Source organism: Nelumbo lutea, chromosome 3 (assembly GCF_056320005.1).
Source record: "Nelumbo lutea isolate HS-2025 chromosome 3, American lotus-T2T, whole genome shotgun sequence".
Lineage (NCBI taxonomy): Eukaryota > Viridiplantae > Streptophyta > Magnoliopsida > Proteales > Nelumbonaceae > Nelumbo > Nelumbo lutea.
The window spans coordinates 8,629,162-8,651,718 of NC_142686.1; the positions used below are offsets into that span (position 1 = coordinate 8,629,162).

Sequence of the window (22,557 nt, forward strand, 5' to 3'; positions counted from 1 at the left end):
TTGTCAATGACAAGAAAGGGAGGCAACTATAGGTTTTTTCAATATTGCAGGGGAGTTTTTTATAAAAGTAAAACCACAAGGGAGGCTTTTATATTTTACCCTTAATAAAAATACAACATTCAAATCAATTTTACTGATAAATAGAATATACATTGTAAGTATATATAAACATATACGTTCAACTTGAATCAAATTGGATTATATCCGATCCAATCAAATTTGGATAACCAAGGTTTTTAAAACTGGATCGGACAAGGAACCATTATGGGGTCTGATTTTTGAGTTCAACAGTCCAATCGTTTGGTCCGAACGAACAGCCCGTCTGACAAAAAAAAAAAAATAGAAAACCCAAAAAATGACCAAAAAACCGTTCTCAGGTCAAACAGTTTAACTGTCCAAGTCAATGAATCGCTAACCAAATCAACGGTTTTTAGTCAAAAAGTGGTTTTGGGGTAAAACAGAACCAATTAAGTGTCCGATTCCCATTTTTTCCGGTCTAACCGTCCGGTTTTGAAAACATTGTGGACAACCCTTTAACTATATCAAATTTGGATTAGATTGTTGAACGGATGTCATTTCTAGCCCTATCTAGGTCCCAATTATATAGCAGTTTGAATGGGTTAATTTCCTAGTTAACTGGTAAAAGTACTACCCATTGAGCATTCTAATTTCTGGTTTTAATCTAGACTAGTCTTGCCAACATTGTAGAGGTGGATGAGATTTGGATATTAAATAATAAATATGACTAATAAATCAAACTAAAAGTGATAAGAATATTGTGTACTTTTGATGAAATTAACTAGCAAATAACCTTGGTATTTTTACTTTCTTTTATTTTTTTCCAATTTTGAATTTTAAATGATCCTCATTTACTGACTGCTTACAATAAAATACTTTTCCAACATGCTCTAATATGATCTGTCTCTGTGCATCTCACCATGATGGATCCCATTCTTATGGTAAGATGTGCAGATATAGATCATGCTGAAATGGGTTGGAAAAGTATTTTATTATGAGCAGATCCGGTCCCCATTTACCACAAATCCACAACAAACGATGCTAATGGACGAGAAACAAGGTAAATTACAAAGTTCCCCTTATCCCATGGGTCAGTGACAAATATACCACTCCATTAGAGTTTCAGCATTTAACTTCAAAAAAGATTCTCATTTAGCTATTTAAACTATTTTAAATCCCAAAACTATCATTTTCTTATTTATTTGAATGATTTATGACTTGATTAGTTTTTTAAATGTAACTTGAAGCCCTCTTGGTTGCTCTAATAGATCCTTACAGATTTCTGATTGGATTCAATATTCAAATGAAATGGTAGAGGTTTCTTGATGATAAATTGATGCATATAGATTTATGGTTTGATTTCTTTTTTTGGATTTATTGGAGAAAGGAGTTGATAATTTTATATTTTAAGATGAAGAGAAGAATTCATGTGAGTGAAATGAATAAAAAATTTAGATTTTTTTTTGTTATACTAGTGAAATGATTCTTGTTATTTTAATAATTTCATTTTTTATTTAAGGGGTTACACAAGGGGGATAGCCCATCCCCCAAACCCATACCCCGGGTCTCTACTACAAGCAATAGGAGACTTTATCATAGTAGTTCCATTTGGAGAAAATGGAGACATTTTTTGTTAAAGTTCGATTATGATATGGAAAAGATATGATATCTGAAAAACAACTTACCAGTATAACTTATCATAAGCGTGGTAGCAAATAAGGTATTATTCATCAAAATTTATGGGTGGATTTTGATTGGTCAAAATTTCTTTCATACCCTATCTTTTATCATAGATTTTCCCTTTTTGTAAATTGAATTTAAGAGAAAAAATCTAATTTGGCGCATTTTTTTTAAGAGAAAAGGTTGAGAGAAAGAAAATCAAGTATAAGTGGGCATTTTAATAATTTAACGCATTTCTTATTATTATTATTATTATTTTGCCTCAGTTAACGCATTTCTTATTGACCCATAATAGAAGGGGTCTTTGTAATTTACCAAAAATATAAAAACAAATACACTGTTCCGGCTCCGGGTGTCTGTAAGTAACCCAGTCAAGAAAACAAATCCACCACTTGATCGAGAAAAGTCTACGTGAATTTGAGCAGTTAGCGAGTTCACATCAGCGCCCCACAATGCCCCACGGCCCATCCCGACCTTGTATTGGGAACATCTCCGATGATGTCTTGGGAGATGTTCTCAATACAAGGTCTGCGCCTTGAACCCCTTGTCTGACTCCTGCAGTCTGAAGAGTGGAGACGTCGATGGACTCATCGTCGTATGTTCCTTCTCAGTTGACAGTTAACAAGTAAGTACCGATTCAATTGCAAACTGTTTCTTCGTTCCTACTTAACATTATTTTATAATTCCCGCCATTCTTCGCATATTCTTCACTCTGAGTGTGTATTTCACCATTTCTTTCGATTTTAGCAAGGAACTACCAATAGGGAAAATGCAAGCAATCCCATCTCGGTTTCCCATATTTCTGAGCTTGCAGTTACTATTCGCGATCTTTTCTTTTTAGTGCAATAATAAATCATGCTTCTATGGTTTTAAATTCTTGTTTCTGTTTCCCTTTTTCCTGGTTTTGATTTTAGTATGTTTTTTGGTTCCTTTGGTACTAAAGAACTTCAATTAGGGAAAGTATTATAAGCCCTAGATGGGCTTCATCCAATTTCGTAAAATTACCAAGAATTTCAGCAAAAAGCAGACCTTTATCCAAAACTTTCTCTTTGACTGCTGAAAATAACGGTTTTAGTCTGGAGAAACATGGTGTAAGCGACAGAGATGGTGTTATCATAGTTGATCATGGGTCCCGGCGCCAAGAATCCAATCTCATGCTAAGTAAGTTAAACTGCTATTTCTTTCCCATGTAATTAATTCCTATTTCAGATTCGTTTCATTGGTGTTAGTAGTTTTAATTTTGGATAGCTATTTTACATGGAGCTGAGACTGAATCTTTTAGTACTGCAGATGAGTTCGTAAAGATGTTTAGAGATAGAACTGGGTATCCAATCGTGGAACCTGCTCATATGGTCAGTTATTCTCTTTCTTTTTCTTTATTTAGTCTATTTATCTGATAATTTTGTTTATTTCACTTACTCAATTGACGTAATGTTAAGACGACGTGGAGACTAAAGGTACAATTTGTGTCTTAGCAGATAATGTCCACAGTTCACATAAAGTGAATAATCTATGATTGTATCACTCTACAGGTTGCATATTCCCAAGCTGACTGAGTGACTAATCAAATCCTTAAAAAATTGGGTCTTGAAATAGCTCTCATTTTTTTTCCCCATTTTAAACCACTGAAGCGTGTTTACTATTCAGAAAATAAACGGCATTTTGACTTTTCATATCGGGCAAAATTGTTTACAGATGGCCTTGGTTTAACATCAGATGAAATGGGTTTTATTTGATTGGTCTTCTCTTGTTTGCAGAACAACAACAGTAAAAAATGGCCTTCCATGATGTTTTTTATCCCATATTTGATGAAGTTTGGCAGATAGATCAGATAATGCAGTTAATTTATGGCAAAGAATATTTTGAATTGATGGTTTTTTCTCTCCTTTTTTTCCTTGGAAAATTTGGAAGGGAAGTGAATTCTGGTTAGTTCAGAGGTCTGTACACTGCAAACGTATACTTGAAGGGAGTTTGGTTTTTTATCAGAGAATCAGTTGCAGAGAGAAAAACCATCTTAGAGATGTTACAGAAAACAAAGTCCCAGTGAGGAGTGATGGAACTATGAAGAACAGCATGGTAACCTCACAGCAGGCCCAATTGGTAGATCTCCCCCCCCCTCCCCCCAGAAAAATTCTTATCTCCAAGAAAAACCATAGGGTAATGTATGTATTATTTTCCAACTTTGCTCAGTAGTCTCTTATAATTTTTTTTTATCCTTCTCTTGTATGCTCCCAACTCTGGTGGCAGAGGGATTTGATCCCAAGTCAAGCTAGATACCCCACCATCTGAGCTTGAATTTTAAATTGTTCTGCAGTTTATCCTTAAGATATCTTTAATTCTCAGTTTATGAGGGTGGGCCTTTGCGCAAGGTTGGAAACAGCCTCTCTGTATGTGCAGGGATAAGGCTGCATACATCTGCCCCTCCCCATACCTCACATTGGCGGGAGCCTCATGCACTGGGCTACCCTTTATATCTTTAATTCTCAGATTTATATTACTCTGTCCTGTGACCTTTCTGGGTCCCTTTAATTGATGGCTTTTACTATCAGAACAAGCCAACTGACTGGTTGACCGGTAAAACCATGACCCAGTGAGCATTCCGGTTCTGGTTTTCTGTCTGTCTGAATCTGACATCATTAATGTGGACTGTGTTTGTGCTTCATTATGTTTTTTCAGCCACCTGAGAGTGACATGATCCTCATTATCTTTTAATCCATCTGAAAATGTAGTTCCAATTCCATGGATAGGATATATGTTTTTACAATAGCCATTGGGTCTAAGAAGTTTTCACCTCTGCATACTTTTTATTTCTTTCTGAAGTTTAAGTTTTATTAGTTAAGCTGAGAGTTTGTTTGCACATAATTTTTGATGTATCAATTTTCCTAATGAGTTGGACATAAAGAAGATAAAATATGAGATCATAGGTGACTTTCAATTTGCAATGCCACCACTCTGGCATATTTATTTTTGAGACTGAAATTATGATTTCTAAAATTACTTTGGTATTCTCGAAACCAAAATTTCATTGTTTTCAATATTGTTTAATTTAACCAGGAGTTGGCAGAACCATCAATCAAAGATGCATTCAATTTATGTATGCAGCAAGGGGCAAATCGTGTAATTGTTAGTCCATTCTTCCTTTTCCCCGGACGACATTGGTACCAGGTGAGGTGGGCTGCTGAAAACTAGAGATAATATGTATTTATGTATGTTAGTGGATAAAGAGGACAAAAGAGATTTTATGGAATTTCCTCACAAATCTTTTGCTTTTCCTAGGATATTCCATCCTTAACGGCTGAAGCTGCAAAGGAGCACCCGGGTATCTCATACATCATAACTGCACCTCTTGGCCTGCATGAGCTAATGGTGGTATGGAAACATCTATCGTCTTGCCTTCATTACTCTTGGAGATGACTATTGTCCATAGTCTTTTTATTCTGTTCTGTCGAAGGTTGAATATCAGTTATTTAGAGCTTGAGATTTTGGTTTTGCAGGATATCATGAATGACAGAATCAATCACTGCTTAAGCCATGTTGCAGGTAATGCAAATGAATGTGAAGCTTGTGCTGGAACGGGAAAATGTCGGATATATGATTAAGGAAACTTGATTCATGTTGGATATACAAAAGGAGACTTAAGTAAAGGGAGCTGTGTCAGTGTGGAAATGGAAAGAGTTAAAAGCCTGAGAAAAAACCTATTGGCAGGTTTTGACTCAGAAAAAAAATTATGGCTATTTATGGCTTTGTATTAAATTGTGTTGTATGCTTTTTGAGTTTCACAGCCAAGTTTTCTGTTGCATCTGCATTAGTTTTGACTTGTTACTTTGTGCAAAGACCAAGGCACACAGGTCAAGGTCTTCCAACAAAACTTCAGTGAATAAGCAATTAAGTAGGGTGCGAGCTCCTTAATTGCTGAATTGCATGATGAAGCGACTATCTTAGCCCTAAATATTTTACTATATGACTGTTTTGTCCACTTAAAAGTCAAATAAGCAATTCATCTCAGTCAAATATCAAAGGGCCCCTGAATCTTTAGTGGGTTGTAGGTAGTGTGTGTTTGCCATTTTCTTTACAAAGAGAATTTGACTCTAGGTAGGTAGCCGGTAGACCTCCCAAGTTAATGTTCTAGGACTCATGCAAGTCTCTTTTTAATTCCTATATTTGGGCGTTCCGATTTTTAATTTTTTTTTCCCTTGCCTTATGTACATCAGTTGTACTATTTGCATACCCTGTAAAATGGTGCATCCATGTTTGATGTGAGCCTAGATGTTGGCCTCATGTGTGCTTGGTTTTTGGTCTAGGGTTGAACTCTACATTGGATCATAATTGGGGTGGCTCAGTTGGTATTGATGAAGGGTTTTTTTAGCAGCACCTTGTTGTTCTTACTACTTCTTGTTGTCTGATGACTCAGAGGTTGAATTGGAGTATTTCTGCTAAAAGAAGGCTTAGATGCCGAACTGACTGGATTGAATTAAGAGGCTGCTCGGATGCTGAGTTAGGTAGCTCTCGAAGAGACCTACAAGGAAACAGTGCTAGAGGACCCGAGGTGACTAACCTGACGAGGTTGCTCCGATGCTTAAGTTAATACTTTTGTAGTAGATTGCGAGCTAGAAATCAGAAAGTATGAGAGATAGAATGTACTTAATCACATGTCCTCCCTATGTCATTGGTTTTGGTGCCTTTATATAGGCATTGTTTGGTATGGGCTTCACGCACCACATTCGAGATTTTTGGGAGGTTGCCTAATCGGTCCGAGAACCCCGGAGGTAACTACCATGCACGTTGACCATCCTCCGGAATGTTCGGTACATGGGTCAACTTTCGAGAAACATGGGAGTGTCGGGATATGCATGTCAAATTTGTCGGCGAGCATGTCTCGTAGGTCGCCACTGGGACCTTAGTCAGGTTGGCATGCCCTCAAGGGAGGTCGCTCCTCATGTTGATGTCACTTTGGCCAGTGATGAGGTGCTACAGGTCGGCCCTAGATGAGGTGCTTCTAGCCGACCTGAGTTGCGGTCGAGGTCGCCAGATCAAGGCGAAGGGAAACGACGATTTGGGACTCCAAGTCATCGCTTAGGTGGTGTCCATGTGTCATCTAGTTGTTCAAAGAGGCCATGTGTCACAATGTCATTGGAGGGCCAAATCTGTCCTCATCAATTGCCCCCCACTCCTGAACTGAAAGTAGCTTGGCGAAGGGAGTAGATCGCTCCTTTTGGCCCGGAATGACTGATTTGATAAGCTCGTAGTTGTAAGCGTTGGTCCAATTTGCTTTTCAGGTCGGAAGAGTCCAAATGTTTGCAGTCTTACGCAGGACTTCACTGTCTTGATTATCGGAGCACGAGAGAAAATTCATCCGCTCGAGGAGAGGTTGAACAGGTACCTCGAGAGCATCTACCTCATTAGGGATGCAACCATCAAGGGGTTCTACAGTCCAACTAAGTACCTCAAGAGCGGAGTTCATCATGCCATCCTCAAGAAGGGGTTTTGTGTGGTTGTTTTATCAGGTTGCTTCACCTAGGTAGGCTTCGACGCAGTGTTTCTCGAGCTGGTTCTCAAAAGAGTAGCTGGCGAGTTCGATGTGGAGTCAGGAATCGAGGTGGAGATCGACTGTGAAGAGATCGGCCAAGTTTGTGTCTGTCATGATGCTGGAAGCAAACTAGTCTTTCCTTTGTTTTTCTTTCTTGTGCCAGATTAATCTTCCGTCCATCGTTTCTTTTTCTCTCTTTCTTTTTGTCCAAAAAATTTTCTAAGTGTGGATTCACTGGATTCACCCAAGGTGCCGAATTGGTGAACTGGGCATAGCTAGGAATAATCCGAGGTCGATGTAACCCGAGGGGCACGAACACTGTAGGGAATGTATCCGATATGTTTGCACACCGATGAATGTGAAATGCTTTTTTATTTCGCCCATACCTAAGAGGTGACTGGGGTTTAGGTTACCTCTACCGAAGCGGCTAGTCTTGTGTGGTGCCGAGTTCTTCTGTCAGCTTGCCACCATAACTCTTAGGCCTAGGGAGAGACTCATAGTCCACTCTCCTTATTCTTGACTTTGCCTATGCTGAAGAGGCAATTGGGTCACAGGTTGTGCCGATGTCTTTATCAGCTCGGCACCTTAGCCCTTAGGCTCTAGGAGCGACTTTGTAGTCCACTCTCCTTAATACTATTTAGCTGACGTGCGGCCTGACCTTTTCACCTAAGCGGGTGGTCATTTTATAGTATCTTCTCATATGGCTGCTTCTACGTCATCCGGTGGGATTATCTTCCTGGGTGAGTACTTGTGAGACCACAACGTACATGTTCTGCCCCCCTTTGTGAGGGCATGATGTTGTTGTTGGTGTGAGTCGGAAGTTCGGGGCCACCACGGTTACACTGCATCAGCCTTGTAATGACGCCGGTCATCCCCTCCTACGAGAAGCCATAGGGAGCTCGACCTTTAGGGACAGTTCTACTAACTGTAGGTCGTCGACTCGCTCGGGAGCTTTGAGGGGCTTGACTCGCAAGGGCGTTCGCATAGTTCGTAGGCCACTAACTCCCACAGGAGCCACGAAGGGTTCAATCTGTAGGGGAGACCTCGCAAAGAGGACTGATGAGGATTATATGGGCTGAAATAAAGTCGACAGAGCTGCTTAGTCTGTTGGCCATCAACTTCCCACGGGAACTATGACTGGCTCGACTTGCGATGACAGCCTTATTCCGAGGTGCCTGTTGCCAGACTGTTGGTTATTAAGGTTGTTCTGCTGTTGCCCATTCTGCATCGACATGAATACGTCGAGCTGCTCCCATGCTCACATTTGGAAATTCATGCTTCATCTCATGGAACTTCCGCACTTTGATCCCGATGGGAACTGCTGATGGCTCTACCATGGGGAGAGGGGCGTTCACATGCAGTAGTGGGGTATTTATCTGGGGCACTGGGGATGCTGAGTTTGGCCTGAACTTGTTTGATTGTCACAGGGGAGTTCTCTAGGTTCATCACATGTTTTTTTCCCCCAGTCATCGGTATTCGTTCTGGGTGTTGATGCTGCTCAAAAGTGCCTTTGAGTTCATGAAAAAGTGGAAATTAGAAAGTGAGAACTTTAATTTCTAAAAGGTGAGATCTTAGTTTTCTGGAAAATAAGACTCAACTTTTTAGAAGTGAGAACTTAGCTTCTTGTAGCGTTTCCTACAGATGGCGCCGATTGATGAAGGGTTTTTTTGGCAGCACCTTGTTGTTCTGACTACTTATTGGTGTCTGATGACTCAGAGGTTGAGTTGGAGTATTTTTACTGAAGAAGGCTTGGATGCCGAAATAACTGGATTGAATTAGGAGGCTGCTCGGGTGCCGAGTTGGGTAGCTCTTGAAGAGACCTGCAAGGAAACAGTGTCAGAGGACCTGGGGTGGCTAACCTGACGAGGTCACTCTGATGCTTAAGTTAGTACTCTTGTAATAGATTGTGAGCTAGAAATCAAAAAGTATGAGAGCTAGAATGTACTTAATCGCATGTCCTCCCTGTGTCATTGGGTTGGTGCCTTTATATAGGCATTGTTTGGTGTGGGCTTCACGTATTGCATTCGAGATTTCTGGGGAGGTCACCTAACCGGTCTGAGATCCCCAGAGGTAATTACCATGCACGTTGACCACCCTCCAGAACGTTCGATACGTGAGTCAACTTTCGAGAAACGTGGGAGTGTCAGGATATGCATGCCGAATTTGTTGGCGAGCATGTCTCGCAAGTCGCCACCGAGACCTTAGTCAAGCCGGCACGCCCTTGAGGGAGGTCGCTCCTCACTTCGAGGTCACTTTGGCCAGTGACGAGGTGCTACAAGTCGGCCCTGGGCGAGGTGCTTCTAGCCAACCTGAGTTGTGGTCGAGGTCTCCAGATTGGCAGTGAAGGCAAGTTGCCAGGTCAGGCGAAGAGAAACTACGATTTGGGACTCCAAGTCATCACTTAGGTGGTGTCCATGTGTCATCTAACTGTTCCAAGAGGCCATGTGTCACAATGTCAATGGAGGGCCAAATCCACCCTCATCAGGTATGTTAGCTGGATTGTTCTAGCAGAGATATGGATTCAAGTCTTGCTACCACCGACTTTTGGAGGAGGATTAGTACTGTGGTACCGTGCTATTTACAAAAAAAAGAAAAGAAATATGGCTCCTATGGGAGATCCAGGGAGACAATTAAGACTCGGTTTGGAAAGAGTACAAATACAAAAATGTGGAGTGCAAAACTTTGTATTATTTTGTATGCGTTTGTACTCTACATATTTGTATTTGTACTCTTTCCAAACAGAGTTTAAATACCAAACATAAAAGAAATCTGTATTTGATCACGTATCCCCCACCATGAGAAAGATCAAAGATGTGCAGGGTCTTCTTGCATTAACCTTCTTTGCAGTCTTCAGTGCTACAGCGGTTAATAATATAACTGACCCGGTCACAACTCACAACCTGCTAGTTTCTTGGTTTGTACTACTAGTGCATCAAACAACAAAGCAGGTACAAAAATAAAGTTATATTACAGAATAAAATATTATTATATAAATTTATTAAATAAACATGCTTACCATATCATGTATTTGATATAAACCAAGTATAAACTTGTGTGTCTGTATTTTTAGTTGTTAGATGTTAGTTACAAAGACAAAATATATCTTGATTTCTCTAAACCTCTTCTTGTTTACTCAGTGTCATCTACCAGAACCAGAGAATTTTCTCATCCAAGACCATAGTCTTGAGAAGCTCTCCATCTGTAACTTCATACTGGCTCTAGCTCGAGCTTCGGCTTGGGCTGGTGTCTCTTCTTCAACAATCCCCTCTGCTGCAGTGCCTGCTGTAAGGGAAAACAGAGTATAGATCAGTGAGCAAAACTTGTATGTAGATGGACTACTTGATTTCATGGAAATGCATCAGAGCCCTTACTAGTCCTTTGACGATGCTGCTGAAGTTGCTTGTTGAAGTACTTGGCTGCCATGAAAACGTCTGCAGGTCTTTCCCACCCTCCTCCAAAAACACCGTATGCTTTTTTTGGCCGAGGGCGAATAAGGAATTCCAGCACAGCCAGTTCTTCTCTATCCACCCAATGAATGCAGTTCACTGGACATGAATCAACTGATACCTGTCCTCCATAGAGTCAGACACGATCCTTTCTTATGTTGGACTTAGGTTGTGGTTGGTATTTGATACCATTGCTGTTTCTACCCAAAACATTTTTGGGTAGATCGATACAAGATTATAAATATCTGTTTCTCTATAAACATTAATGATCAATACAAAACGTTTTAGGTAGAAACAGCAATGGTACCAAACACAACCTTAGATCTTACAAGCGTAGGATGCTTTACTCTCCACGTTTTTTCATGTCATTACCCTTGTTGGGGATATGTTAAATTGAGAGAGAGAGAACTTTGACATCCCCTAATTGTTAAATTTTACCTCTATGCTTCTGTCATCATCCCCAAATTGAACTTTGACACGTGCACATCCAAGAGCTTCATCCATCATGAACGTGTTACTCGCATGGTGCACGCATTCTTGGCATCCTGCAGCAAAGTTTGATTCAAAGCCTGCTAGTTGTCGTTGGAGGAGCATGCATGTTTGTCTCCTAGACAATTTTGTGAAATTCCTTAACAATTTCCCCTCAAACTCTGTCTCTCCTACTTACTTTTTTATTAATCCAAACACAGCCTAAAGTTTTCACAAAAGACAAGTTCAGTGATTATCATAAAAGCTCTTATCTTGTATGCCAATGCCATGTACATGTTTATCTGTCTGTGTTTATTAGGGAAGAAGGGAGAGAGAAACCTATGCATGCATTTTCGTCAACAAAAAGAGCTTGGAATCTGAAGGGTCCTTTCCATGAACTGTAAGTCAAGCCAGTGAAATCCCTGCCAAACCCTCCGCTCGTTTTACCAATAAAACCATCATATTCTCTTCTGAGATCCTCTCTCATCAACACACGGTAGGCCTCGTTTAGCCTCAGAGTGTATTCATGTCCCTGAAACAAATTGAAGATACCATCAAATTCCAGTTGGATCCACTACTCTTCACTTCATTTGCAATCTTAAGTCATGGTCGAAGCTTGGTTAAATGCATGTGCTCCCAGGAATAATGAGGTTTATAACAGAGTTAGCAGAAATAACTAGTAAGAAAAGAAATTGAAAAGAACCGACCCTTTGGCCTGCAATATCTGGATGATGTTTCTTCTGTAATTTCCTGTAAGCTTCCTTGATTTCCTGTGGTTTTGAATCGGCAGTAACACGGAGCAACTCGTAGTAATCCTTTGTTTTTGCTTTTCCACCAATCTTTCTATTGCAACATCTGATTACAATGGAGTTCTTCCTCCATCTCCCAAAAAAAAAAAAAAAAGAGGATAGAAGAAGACACACACAGACAAAAAAAACCCAGTTATTTGGACAGTTGACTGATTTCAACCTTCACATAAACACACTTCCAGTTTCTATCACTTCGAGTTTCTATAGCACCCGCCAACAAAAACTGATGCCAGGGGGGATTTCAGAAACTGAATTCAAGCTCTAAGAGAAAATGATTCGTGTGATTTATGCAGACTTATGTTCAAGTTATGATAAGTTACTTGATTTTTTAAGCACCCATTAATGGAAACGGAAGCTTTAGTCGACTTAACTGAAGATTTCTTTGTTGCATGCTCTGGGAATGGTCAATGGTGTACAAGCGGAATGTCTTTGCCCCCGTTAATGGAAATTCAGGCAAGAAAATTTTAAAATAGTAAAGAAATATACTGAATTTTGTCTCCAACTGCAACAACAAATTCTTTAATTTGTTTGATCTTTCTCGAAAAGAAATTCAAGCTAGAGTTGTTACCTTGGGATGGGCTTTATTGGACTGAGATTGTGATAAATTCCAGAGGATTGCTGTGATGGCGTTGAGTAAATCGAGGGTGTTAAGATTAACATTTTCATCTCTCCACTTTTGTATCTCCAGACTCCAATGGTGGTGGAGCGAGGTTTTTTGTGTGTGTGATCACTGTGCTGGGGGGGGGGGGATATCCTGGTAGTTGAGACTAGTCGGATATTTGATATTTCTCCTAGCGATCTTTTTTTTTTTCAGATATTTCAATTCTGAAAAGGCCCAATTGCCATCAATAGCAAAATTTTCATTTTAGTTTCAGAAAAACAAAAATAACCAGTACGGTAATTACAGATTAACCCCTTATAATTTAAGAGGGATGATATTTACCCCCCCAAATTTTATCTGTGGCAAAAACGCCCTGAACTTTTAGATTTCAAAACTTCGCCCCCTTTTGGGCCTCTTAGCTGGATTGACAAAAAGGTCAAAACATGTCAATCTTTCTTGCTCATTTGGATGAGAGAAAAAGAAAAAAACATAAGAAATTATACAAATATATAAGAGAAAGAACAAAGCGGTTTTGTAAATAACTGGGGGATTTAGAAATGTTTTTAACAAGCACATGAAATTCATGGCAACAAATTGTCAAAGAAGTTGTTTTACTAACCGTGCGCAAGGGAGTATTGGAATGGAAAAATTAAATATGTGTTTGGTATTTATTTATTAAATAAATGTTTGTATTTGATTTATCTTCAAAATCGAGAAAATTATTTGATAAATCACTTATGGATAATTAGGTGTAACATTAAGAGAAGAATAAATAAAAAATTAAAATAAAATTTCTCTTAAAGATTGTTACGTATAAAAATAAAATCCACTTTTATAAATATCAATATATAATAAATGAATATAATGAAAAAATATTAATTTAATAATAACATGACGTTGTTTTGATAAACACTTATTATGAAATACCGACGAAACAAAACACACCTGAGCAGCCATTTTTGCAATTGAAAATTTAGAAGCTAAATATCAATGCCGCAAGGTATAGGATGGTAATACGTAATTTACCCAAAGTAATAATTGAAACTTTGTAAGTTGGTAAGTTGAAACAAGTCCGTGATGTTAGCCCGTTCTTGTGTTATAACTTACAAATTAAAACAGTATTCCGATTCAGTATTTTACCCGGGACAAAAGGGAAATTGCCGGTGAAGACACGTGTCAAGCTCAACTAGTCGGACATCGTTTCCCTCTTTTGAAGCTTTTCAGTTTTCAGACCTGGAACCGCGAGTCAAGCTCGAAAGATTTGAGGATGTACTGAGGATTGAGATAGTAAGATGACTTACACAGTAACAGGACGATTGCTGCTGCCAATTAGGGCATCTTTTTTTGCTTTGTCTTCCCCAAATTTCTCTTTCTCGCGTTCAAGAAATCCATGTAAGTATCAATTTTCTGTTTTGTTTTCTCTTGGACCATTTTCAGGACTGCTATCGAATTTCAATCTGTATTTCATGCAATTGAGACATTCCTTTTGAATTAGTTCAATATTTTTATTATTTTCATTTGACCAAAGTTCTGTTGTTTGGTTAGTGGTTTTGCTAACTTTAAGACCAATAACCGAAGAATCAAGTTGTTCAGTTATTTGAAGGGAATCAACTGTATTATATTTGGTTATTCCTTTGTTTTGTTGAAAATTGACTATATTTGGTTAAAGAGTGATTTTTCATAAGTGATTTGGAGGGAATCAACTGTATTATAAGGGCCATTGCTTGGTGTAGTGGTAAAACCTTGGGCTGACAAGCGTGGCAACGCGGGTTCAAGTCTGAAGCGGCCGCTTTGTGCGAAAAGGTGCAAAGTTAGGTCAGGCTCAAAATCTTGAACGCGGGTTTAAAATTTTATTCATCGGCCATCATTCTAAAATTAGGCTCAGACTCCTCGCTTGGCATTTGGAAGTAAGAGAATCTGGAAGTTGCTGGTTTCCCTAGCATTTGAGGGCCATTTAAAAAGAAAGAAAAAGAAAAGAAACGAACTCCGGGTGGCTGCTCGTTTGTGAGGCGTAAGCCACTAAGCCTTGCGGCAAGTCGCTTAAACTTCATCAACTTCAATTACCAACTTGTTTCCGGAAAGATGAAATAAAATGAGGAAAATAAGAGGTAATATATTACACACACATAAGGTATCTCAAGGTGTGAGGAATGTGCTTAATGCTTATACTTTTAGGCATGAACCCTAATGGTTTTTCCTTAGCCTTCTTACTGCTTATTGCCTCTTAAAACATCAAGAAAATCCACTAGTTCAAGGACCAAATTAATCATGAGATTTTGAATATTATTGAACAATCTAGGTATAACCTGTTTCACCTTAAAATTACTTTCATATTTTGGAGGTGTATATGCTTTGGAGGGTGTCTTGCCCTCCTTATTTTTGTACAGTAGTACAACCATACATCATTTATAAAAAAAAAAAAAAAAGCTTTCATAAGTTTGCCACTCCCTATATGATACCCCAGTTCATTAAGTTCTATTCCATATGCTGTGTTGGGAAGTAGTCTACTTGTAGCGCTGTTTTAGTTTAACTAGTTATCTGATTTTACTTGATAGTCCAACTTTACTAACATTGATATATGTGTTTTGTTTTATTTATTCTATGTATTCCTGTTGTGTAGTTTATGGGAAGTGTGGACAATTAAAGACATTGATAAAGGGTATTGAACCCATACTACAGGACTGTGCATCAAAATTCCAGTATAGACTAAATATACAAAGGAAATGTGTTCAAAGCCTTTGCTTTTCAGGCAAGTTACTGCCCCCCCCCCCCCCCGATGTCAGTTGAATAATCAATATATTTCTACCACAATTATTTGATTCGCTTTTTCATTTCTTTTTTTTTTTTTCTCAGTAAAGGGTTCTATGAAATGGCCTTCATTGATGTCTAGGTTCAGCTCTCACTATAAGTGCATGGGGAATTCATAAAAGGCATAAAATATAAGATTGGTACAAGCAATCAAATCAGATTCTGGCTAGATAAATGGTATTTTGATGGAAACATTTCCATCCTTCTTCCTGGTAATTCTAAATAGGGAGGCCCTGGTCAAGGAATGTCGTGACATATTAAATGACAATGTTTTGTTCAGATGAAACCTGAATGACTAGGAGGTGGATCCAATGGCAGATCTACTGCAAAGAATCCAATCCATTACAGCACAGGTGGGGCAAGCTGATAGTAGGAGGTGGATGTTGGACAGTACAGGTGCATTTTCTGTGAAATCCTTCTTTAAGAAGCTGGAGCATTATCCAAGAAGTGAATTTCCCCACTACAAAATTTGGAAAATAGCAGCTCCTTCCAAAGTGAAGTTTTTAGTGTGTAGATTAACCCTATAGAAGTGTCTAACTTGTGACAAGCTTTGGATCAGGGGTCTGAGTTTGGACAATATGAACTATGCATTATGTTCTGTTTTGGAGACCATAAATCACCTATTTTTGCATTTCCCCTTACAACAAGAGTGTGGAGCATTTTCCTAGTAACTTTCAGGTGGTTGGGCTGTTTCCCATAATCCATTCATGTCTTTTTGTTAAAGTTGGGAGTTCAAGGACTTAAGCAAAAGAGGGCGGATAGTCTGGGGCCTAGTTCCTGCTGGCATAACTTGGTATGTAAGGTCTGAAAGGAATGCTCAGGTGTTTGAAGACACATCTTCTACCTGGTAAGAGGTTTTAGTTAGAGTTAAAGAAATGCTGTGCTCATGGCTGGCAGCACATAAAGACCTCAAAGGACTCTTTTACAACAGATTTTCTATAAGGATATATTATTCATATTTAATATTTTACTAACAGATTATAGTGTATAATCCCATGTACAGGGCCATGCTGTACAACTAAACACTCATAGTCACCCCTTCCTACTATGGCAACTAAAAAGAAAATCTAACGTCAGTCCCTCTACAATTCATGACCTTATCCCCTCTCTTACCCACAGCAGCCTTCTGCACTGGAACATGTTGCTGAACCCACTGGCTTCATGGTGATGTTAAGGATCAAAGAAGCTCACAAGCCAGGCACATTTCCCAGCCAGAACCAGTCTACACATGAAGAGAAAAATGATTTCTGAACAGAAAAAAGGAGATGCAAGGTTTAAGTTTCCGTCTCCATGATTGTATGTGGGGAAAACTGAGTATAACACTAATCCTGTAGTCCCTCATCAGATGGCATATTTCAATTGGAGCATCCTATTCTGAGCATGATAGTAACTCATGTTAGATATTTTGGTTTCTTTAGGAACTCATGGTGTAGGAACTGCTTCCATTTTTTCTATGACATGTTCTCTTTGAGAACCTTCCTGCTTAATTTTTTCCAACTTAAGCCACTAGGCCCACTGCCATATAGTAAAAGTTACCTATCATCTTCTATGTAAAAAGAAACATCTTCTTTTTCTTTGATGATTAATGAGAAGTTTTATTAATAGAATTATAAAAGATACACGGATAAGGTTCCCAAAAAGAAATATCTTCTTGTAGCCTAAAGCAGATCTTTTTTTTTGGTGGAAGTAGCTTAGAGCAGTTCACAACTACTTGTATGAGAACTAGAATTACTACTCATGAGTGCAGCATTAATGAAGACAAATGAGTGTTAAATATTCAATCTCCTTTTGTTATACCATTGGCTTAGCTGATATCTTAAGAGCTACTGTAATGAAAACTCTAGACCAATGAAAAATATATATAAAAACTCATGTATCAGCACACATTATATCATGCTGCAGTTCATATCCACTACTCAAATTCAAATGCTATGGATGGCAGACATGAATCTCTTTTGATGCTACACCTTCAGTTTATATCTATATGTTCCTCACTCAATAACATTTAAACTTGATGCTTTTTTCTACTGCATTCCTGCAGTAATGTCTAGGTCATTGTACTTAATTTACTTTTCATTGATATGGTCTGCTGATTGGTTTTAAGCTCATTTGCAAGTTGGTTTGGTGATTTTATGGAAATCAGGCCAACAAAATAATGAATGGAAGCTCTATTAGATATTCTATTTCTAAAAAAGAAAGTTAATAAAAAATGAAAGAAACAAAAAAACTACAAAGCATTTCTATGAGATTCACCATTAGAGTTATAATACCCTCTATAGACTGACATATCTTCTGTGTCTATAGGATTTATTTCTAACCCATGGTTGTATGGGCTTAATCTAATAGATAATATATCTAAAGGGGAGAAGAAAAGAAATTGAGGAATGACCAACATTAGTAACATTTAACCATCTAAATCTACAGTTGTCTTTTTTTGGTAAAACAGATAATCATTCTGAGTTTTGCTATAAGCAGTCTATAGAGTAAGACCCCTGCAATGGTTTTACTGGATCCCATGCACATGCCTACGTGGAGACATGGTAACTTAAGAGGGAGCCTTCTTGCTTTGATGATGAGGGCAACCTAATTGTAGCATTGAGGTAGGGAGCTAGAAAATCTCTCATTGATTTTATTCTCTTGCAGTCTTGATCCAAAGCAATTAAACAATCAAATATTAGTAAAATTACCATTATTGCCAGATATGTTCATGCATGCAATTTCTCAAGCATGTAACATATTTTTTTTGGTAGTAAGCATGTAACAGGATTGACACTATTGCTACACTAGATAAATTATTTATGTGCTATTAGTTACAGAAGGAATTAATAAGTAATAACTAACCAAAATAGAAGCTTTTCCTTAGAAAACCTCATTCAAGCTATGGACTTGGATCAAGCTAATGCATGAATTAGGTAATTGTGATCTAGATGCTGCCTCATTATATTGTGAGTTGTTCCTAAATCTTTCTCTGGACTCAGTTTTAACCAAGATTTGCAATAATGTCATCCTTGCAGGAGGGAAACTAATTATGGAAAGTATGGTTGGGCTGCCCGGATGGATGAACCTTCACCCACATGTTTCTTATGCTTTGGATGGTGAGTAGCATGCATCCACTGATATCCTTAACATAGACTTCTTCTGCAGCTGTCTAATCTAAGCTTCTAAGAACTTTTGGACCCTAAACCTAGTAAGAGTTCTTTACTATTTAGATTTCAATTAAGTAGTTTTTTTTTTTTTTTTGCAGAAAAACATCATGCAGATTGGGGTGGTAATTTGTACCCATTAGAAGATGACTCAAACAACTTCTGGGCATTGGTGAGGAAATTTTGGCTTCCCGCTTTTCTGGTTATGACTGTGATGATGGGTTTGGATCATCCTATTACTCTTGCAGTTAAAATTATCTTTTTCCTACTAAGCACAAGGCCCAGTCCTTTGTCAGTTTATCTTTTTGTGGAGCAGGTAAGTTGGAAAGAATCCTATAGTATTTATTGTCTTGACAAATATCAATTGCTGATTAATTTAACAGAAAATCACATGAACCTCTTTCATACCCTTTTCCTATGGGTGTGGTTGTGTCAGCTAACAAAAAACTGAATAATTTCATTATCTAAGGCCAAGTTTGGGAGTGCTTAAAATAAAGTGCTTATTTGAATACGCATTTATTTTGGGCTGGGACCACACCAATAAGCACTTATTGGCATTTGGGAAATAAGTCCAAAATAAGTACTTATAGAAGAAGCCCAAAATTCGAGCTTTTTTAAGTAATTATACAATAAGCACTTATTCAAAATTTTGATTCCAAAATACTCCCCAGTTAGATTTCAAAACACCACTTATGCCCTTCGATCAAAAATAGGGTTTGGCTCTTTGATAGTTTCTCTCCATCATCTTCTGCAAAAACCAGCAATTGAACTGCAGCTTGAACTGATCAACCAGTTAAGGTAGCCTCTCTTTTCGTTTTTTTCCTCCGTTTTCTCATCCTCAACCGACCAACCAAGTGTTTTTTCATTTTTCCGTTTTGTTCTTCGAACCAGCCCTAATTTCGATAGTTTCTTCTCCAAAGACCAGCCCTAGTTTTGAACCAGCTCTTAAAATAGGGTTAAAGTTGTCTTTTAAATGAACAAGTGCTTATTGGAGAAATAGACCACCAAATGCCTATTATGAAATAAGTGTTTTTTTTTTTTAAATAAGCAGTCCCAAACTTGGCCTAAGACCCATTTTGTTGCCATCTTAACTTGAATTTTTGTTTCTTTGTATAACAAGGTTCTGTTAGAAACTGAGCTGAAGTCTTACTTGAATATAAAGTCCATCGATATTGAATTGAATTGTATAAAGTACACCTGCACCGTGTAACTGTTAAGCTATAATCAATGGATAGGATATGTTAAAAGTTTTGTTTTCTAGTGCATTGAAGAACAGAAAAAGCATTTTTAAGTAATCAATACCTTTTGAGGTTTGGTGATTGTCTAGCTGGACAGTAACCTTGTCAGGTTCAAATTTGCAGTTACGTCGTCAAATAATGCGCCAACAACCTTACTTGTACAAATTAAAGGTAACAAGTCCTGAACTTAGTACTACATTTCATCCAATGTATGCTGCACTTATATTATTAAAGCCATAGGAAAATTAAACTATTAAAGATTTAAAAGTGTCTGGAAAACCTTTTCCATTAATCTTATTAACTACCTTGTCTACTCAATTTTTTACTATTAAATGTAATTTATCTACAAAGACTGAGATCTATATGTTTGTATTTCTTTTTCTTTATTCCCCTTTCTGGATGGGTAGGGTTTGGTCTGAGGAGGGGGTGGAGGGCTTCTGCACTCACAATTGCGTTTTTGTTCTAGAGGATCAGAAGGGAAGAGTTTATATTTGTCTGGAAAATGATTTAACTAGGACCTCCCAATTGTCTTATTGTGGCAGCTGTTACCATTGCAAAATGGTGGTGATTCAGTGTCTTTATTATGTATGGAAAGACTTTTTTATTTCTATCATGTTTCCTGCTTGAAAAATCCTGCCAAAGTTCTTATCTAACATTTGTCATACTACAGTTTTTGTGTCATCTTCTCATTCGTTGCCCTCTACATGCAGTCATTATATGCAAGGAAAGTTGAAGTTGAGGACTATGTGCTTTTCTGTCTAGCTAGAGTTGAATTGAGGAATGAGAAGATCACTTTGATTGGAATTCTGGGTAGTTGGTGGGTTTTGCAGTCTTCACCGTGTCAAGGAGGATATTCTTTCTTTAAGAGTAGGGTGAAGGACAAACTTCTTTCTCATTTGCAAATAATCAGATGAACTAGAAAATAGCTGTCATGTTCAGCTCCCGGTTAGTTATCTCAAACAGGCTCCCTTGATTTTCTTCTACCAATGGAGAGCATTTTTTTTTTGTTCCAACAACTTTCCATGAATGAATAAACGAATGATCATTATTTGTAAGAGGAGTTCAATTGGTCCCTGCACTTTTTGATAGAAACGGCTTCGGTTTTGGGTGGACTTTTTTGAGTCAAACTCATGTTGAGCCTGTCTTTTGCTCTGGCAGTGTAAAGCTCAGATAAAGGAAATGATATCTTTGCAGCCAACCTGAAACTTTTGGGATAAAGCTTATTGAGTTGGTTGAAGTAATATGACTCAGTACTAGGCATCACCTGGATGATGAGTTTTGTGAGTAAAAACCCATAGATCCTAAGTTTTTTTTTTTTTTTTTTTTGGTATTTTGCATGGCGATCAATTAACATGCATACCACAAATTTCATGGTAAAACATATAAAATTATCATATTATTGACGAGACAGACATTTAGATGTATTAATTCTATTGTCTTAAATATAATATTTACAATGTAATAAAAACTCAGTTTAGCAGCTAAATTAAAGAAATAAACTAATGAATATTATAGGGTACTTGCATACCAAATAGCCCCTAAGATTTTGCATAGTTTTTCTTCAATTGAAGTATTCACATGGTTCCATTGATATGATCTTTATGTGGATTTTAGAGTACAATGATTAAACATTTTTGTTGGTAAGCCATAAAAAAACATTCAAGCATGAATTAGATATAGATGCAAACGTTTTGAGATTTCAGAGCCGTTATCACGTTTAATTTGATTGAATGAGTTAACTAATTTAAATGTGTTAAACATGTTGCAGAAGGCATAAGACTCAAAGTATCAGTTTTCAATTTGTGAGATTTCTCACGTTTTACTCCTGTAATCGAGCCGCTCATGTTCTAGCCCAACATGTGTTGAACATCCAATTTGCATGCACCTGGTCTGGAACTCCTGAATTTTTGTGCTGTAATTGCTTCTGGAATGATGTAACTCATCATTTGGTTGAATGCCCAAGGGCTTAAAAAAGGGGGAATGGATTAAAGCTTCCCCTACTGTGTCACAATCCCTTAACGTATCTTTTGCAATAGAAAAATGTGTACTCTTGGTCTGTATGGCCTAGACCTCTCCGTTTCGGTGGTCTGTGTTCAAAAACTAAGCAAAAAAAAAAATGCTTTTGCTATTAAATTGATCATAAAAGATCCATTGTAGCTTCTCTAGAGGAAAATCTGATTTTTGGAGCAGTAATAAGAAAATTCAATGCACTCATGCACTGTACAAGAAGCTGTTGAAACGGCTTCGTGTGTCTATACAATGAATACATCCACCGAAGAGTTCAAGGGTTTGACTTTCTGGGACTTCTTTACAGAAGTTTTGGGCGTTACAGTTGCACCATTAACGAATACAATGCAGTTTTGAAACAGCTCACAGGATCTTGAGAGGCCAAGTGAGTATTATTTGGGTTGTTTGAAGGCTTCACCCACAACACCCTGAGCATGTTTGAGCTCTCATGGCATCTCATGGCACCTACAAGTCTATGTTGGTAGTGTTTCAGGCTTTCAGCAATCAAATCAGCTCCGCTAGTTGTTAGATTCTTCTCTCTCTCTCTCTCTCTCATCCCGTTTTCTCACCATCCATGTTTGCTACGAGTTCACATCTTTGCCCCACAGCACATCTCAACCATGTATTGGGAACATCTCCTCCCAACGCTCTATGGGGCTCACATGTGAATTAGTTTTCTACTAGCCCCCTGATTTGGGCTGAGAAAAGAGGGAAGGCCTCTGAAATGGGTAAGGTTGCAGTGAGGGCAAAATTGGGTGTTCAAAGAAACTTAAAGCATCAGATCATTCACACGCAACCTAAATGTGATGAAC

At 38.1% G+C, this 22,557-nt stretch overlaps 3 protein-coding genes across 10 annotated transcripts; 2 read left to right on the forward strand and 1 right to left on the reverse strand.

Moving 5' to 3' along the window:
* Positions 1-2,006: 2,006 nt before the first annotated feature.
* Positions 2,007-5,503, forward strand: SIRB (sirohydrochlorin ferrochelatase B). The gene is made up of 6 exons (XM_088976946.1): positions 2,007-2,323; positions 2,642-2,859; positions 2,989-3,050; positions 4,753-4,863; positions 4,975-5,067; positions 5,193-5,503. Exons 1-6 carry the CDS (start codon positions 2,280-2,282, stop codon positions 5,295-5,297), a joined length of 633 nt encoding a protein of 210 aa, XP_088833072.1. The 5' UTR covers positions 2,007-2,279; the 3' UTR covers positions 5,298-5,503.
* Positions 5,504-10,187: 4,684 nt separating this feature from the next.
* On the reverse strand, positions 10,188-12,705 carry LOC148862753 (chaperone protein dnaJ C76, chloroplastic-like). Of its 3 annotated transcripts, none has more exons than XM_088980417.1 (6): positions 12,517-12,705; positions 11,847-12,021; positions 11,479-11,671; positions 11,110-11,216; positions 10,597-10,792; positions 10,188-10,504 (listed from the first exon to the last, which is right to left on the reverse strand). In XM_088980417.1, exons 1-6 carry the CDS (start codon positions 12,612-12,614, stop codon positions 10,365-10,367), a joined length of 909 nt encoding a protein of 302 aa, XP_088836543.1. In that variant the 5' UTR covers positions 12,615-12,705; the 3' UTR covers positions 10,188-10,364. The 3 variants fall into 3 exon arrangements, with proteins under 3 accessions (XP_088836543.1, XP_088836542.1, XP_088836544.1); XM_088980416.1 differs by having other exon boundaries at positions 10,188-10,507; XM_088980418.1 differs by having other exon boundaries at positions 10,188-10,507; positions 11,847-12,015; positions 12,517-12,698.
* A 986-nt stretch (positions 12,706-13,691) lies between these two features.
* Positions 13,692-21,871, forward strand: LOC148862754 (uncharacterized). 6 transcript variants are annotated; one of them, XR_016110690.1, is made up of 7 exons: positions 13,692-13,941; positions 15,170-15,298; positions 18,372-18,452; positions 18,602-18,672; positions 19,862-19,909; positions 20,146-20,323; positions 20,449-20,793. XR_016110690.1 is itself a non-coding variant. In XM_088980767.1 (6 exons), the coding sequence occupies exons 1-6, from the start codon at positions 13,842-13,844 to the stop codon at positions 21,513-21,515; spliced, it is 582 nt and encodes a 193-aa protein (XP_088836893.1). In that variant the 5' UTR covers positions 13,692-13,841; the 3' UTR covers positions 21,516-21,871. The 6 variants fall into 6 exon arrangements, 5 of the variants coding, with proteins under 5 accessions (XP_088836893.1, XP_088836894.1, XP_088836890.1 ...); XM_088980767.1 differs by lacking the exons at positions 20,146-20,323; positions 20,449-20,793 and adding an exon at positions 21,507-21,871 and having other exon boundaries at positions 18,602-18,816; XM_088980768.1 differs by lacking the exons at positions 20,146-20,323; positions 20,449-20,793 and adding an exon at positions 21,507-21,871.
* The last annotated feature ends 686 nt before the right edge of the window (positions 21,872-22,557 follow it).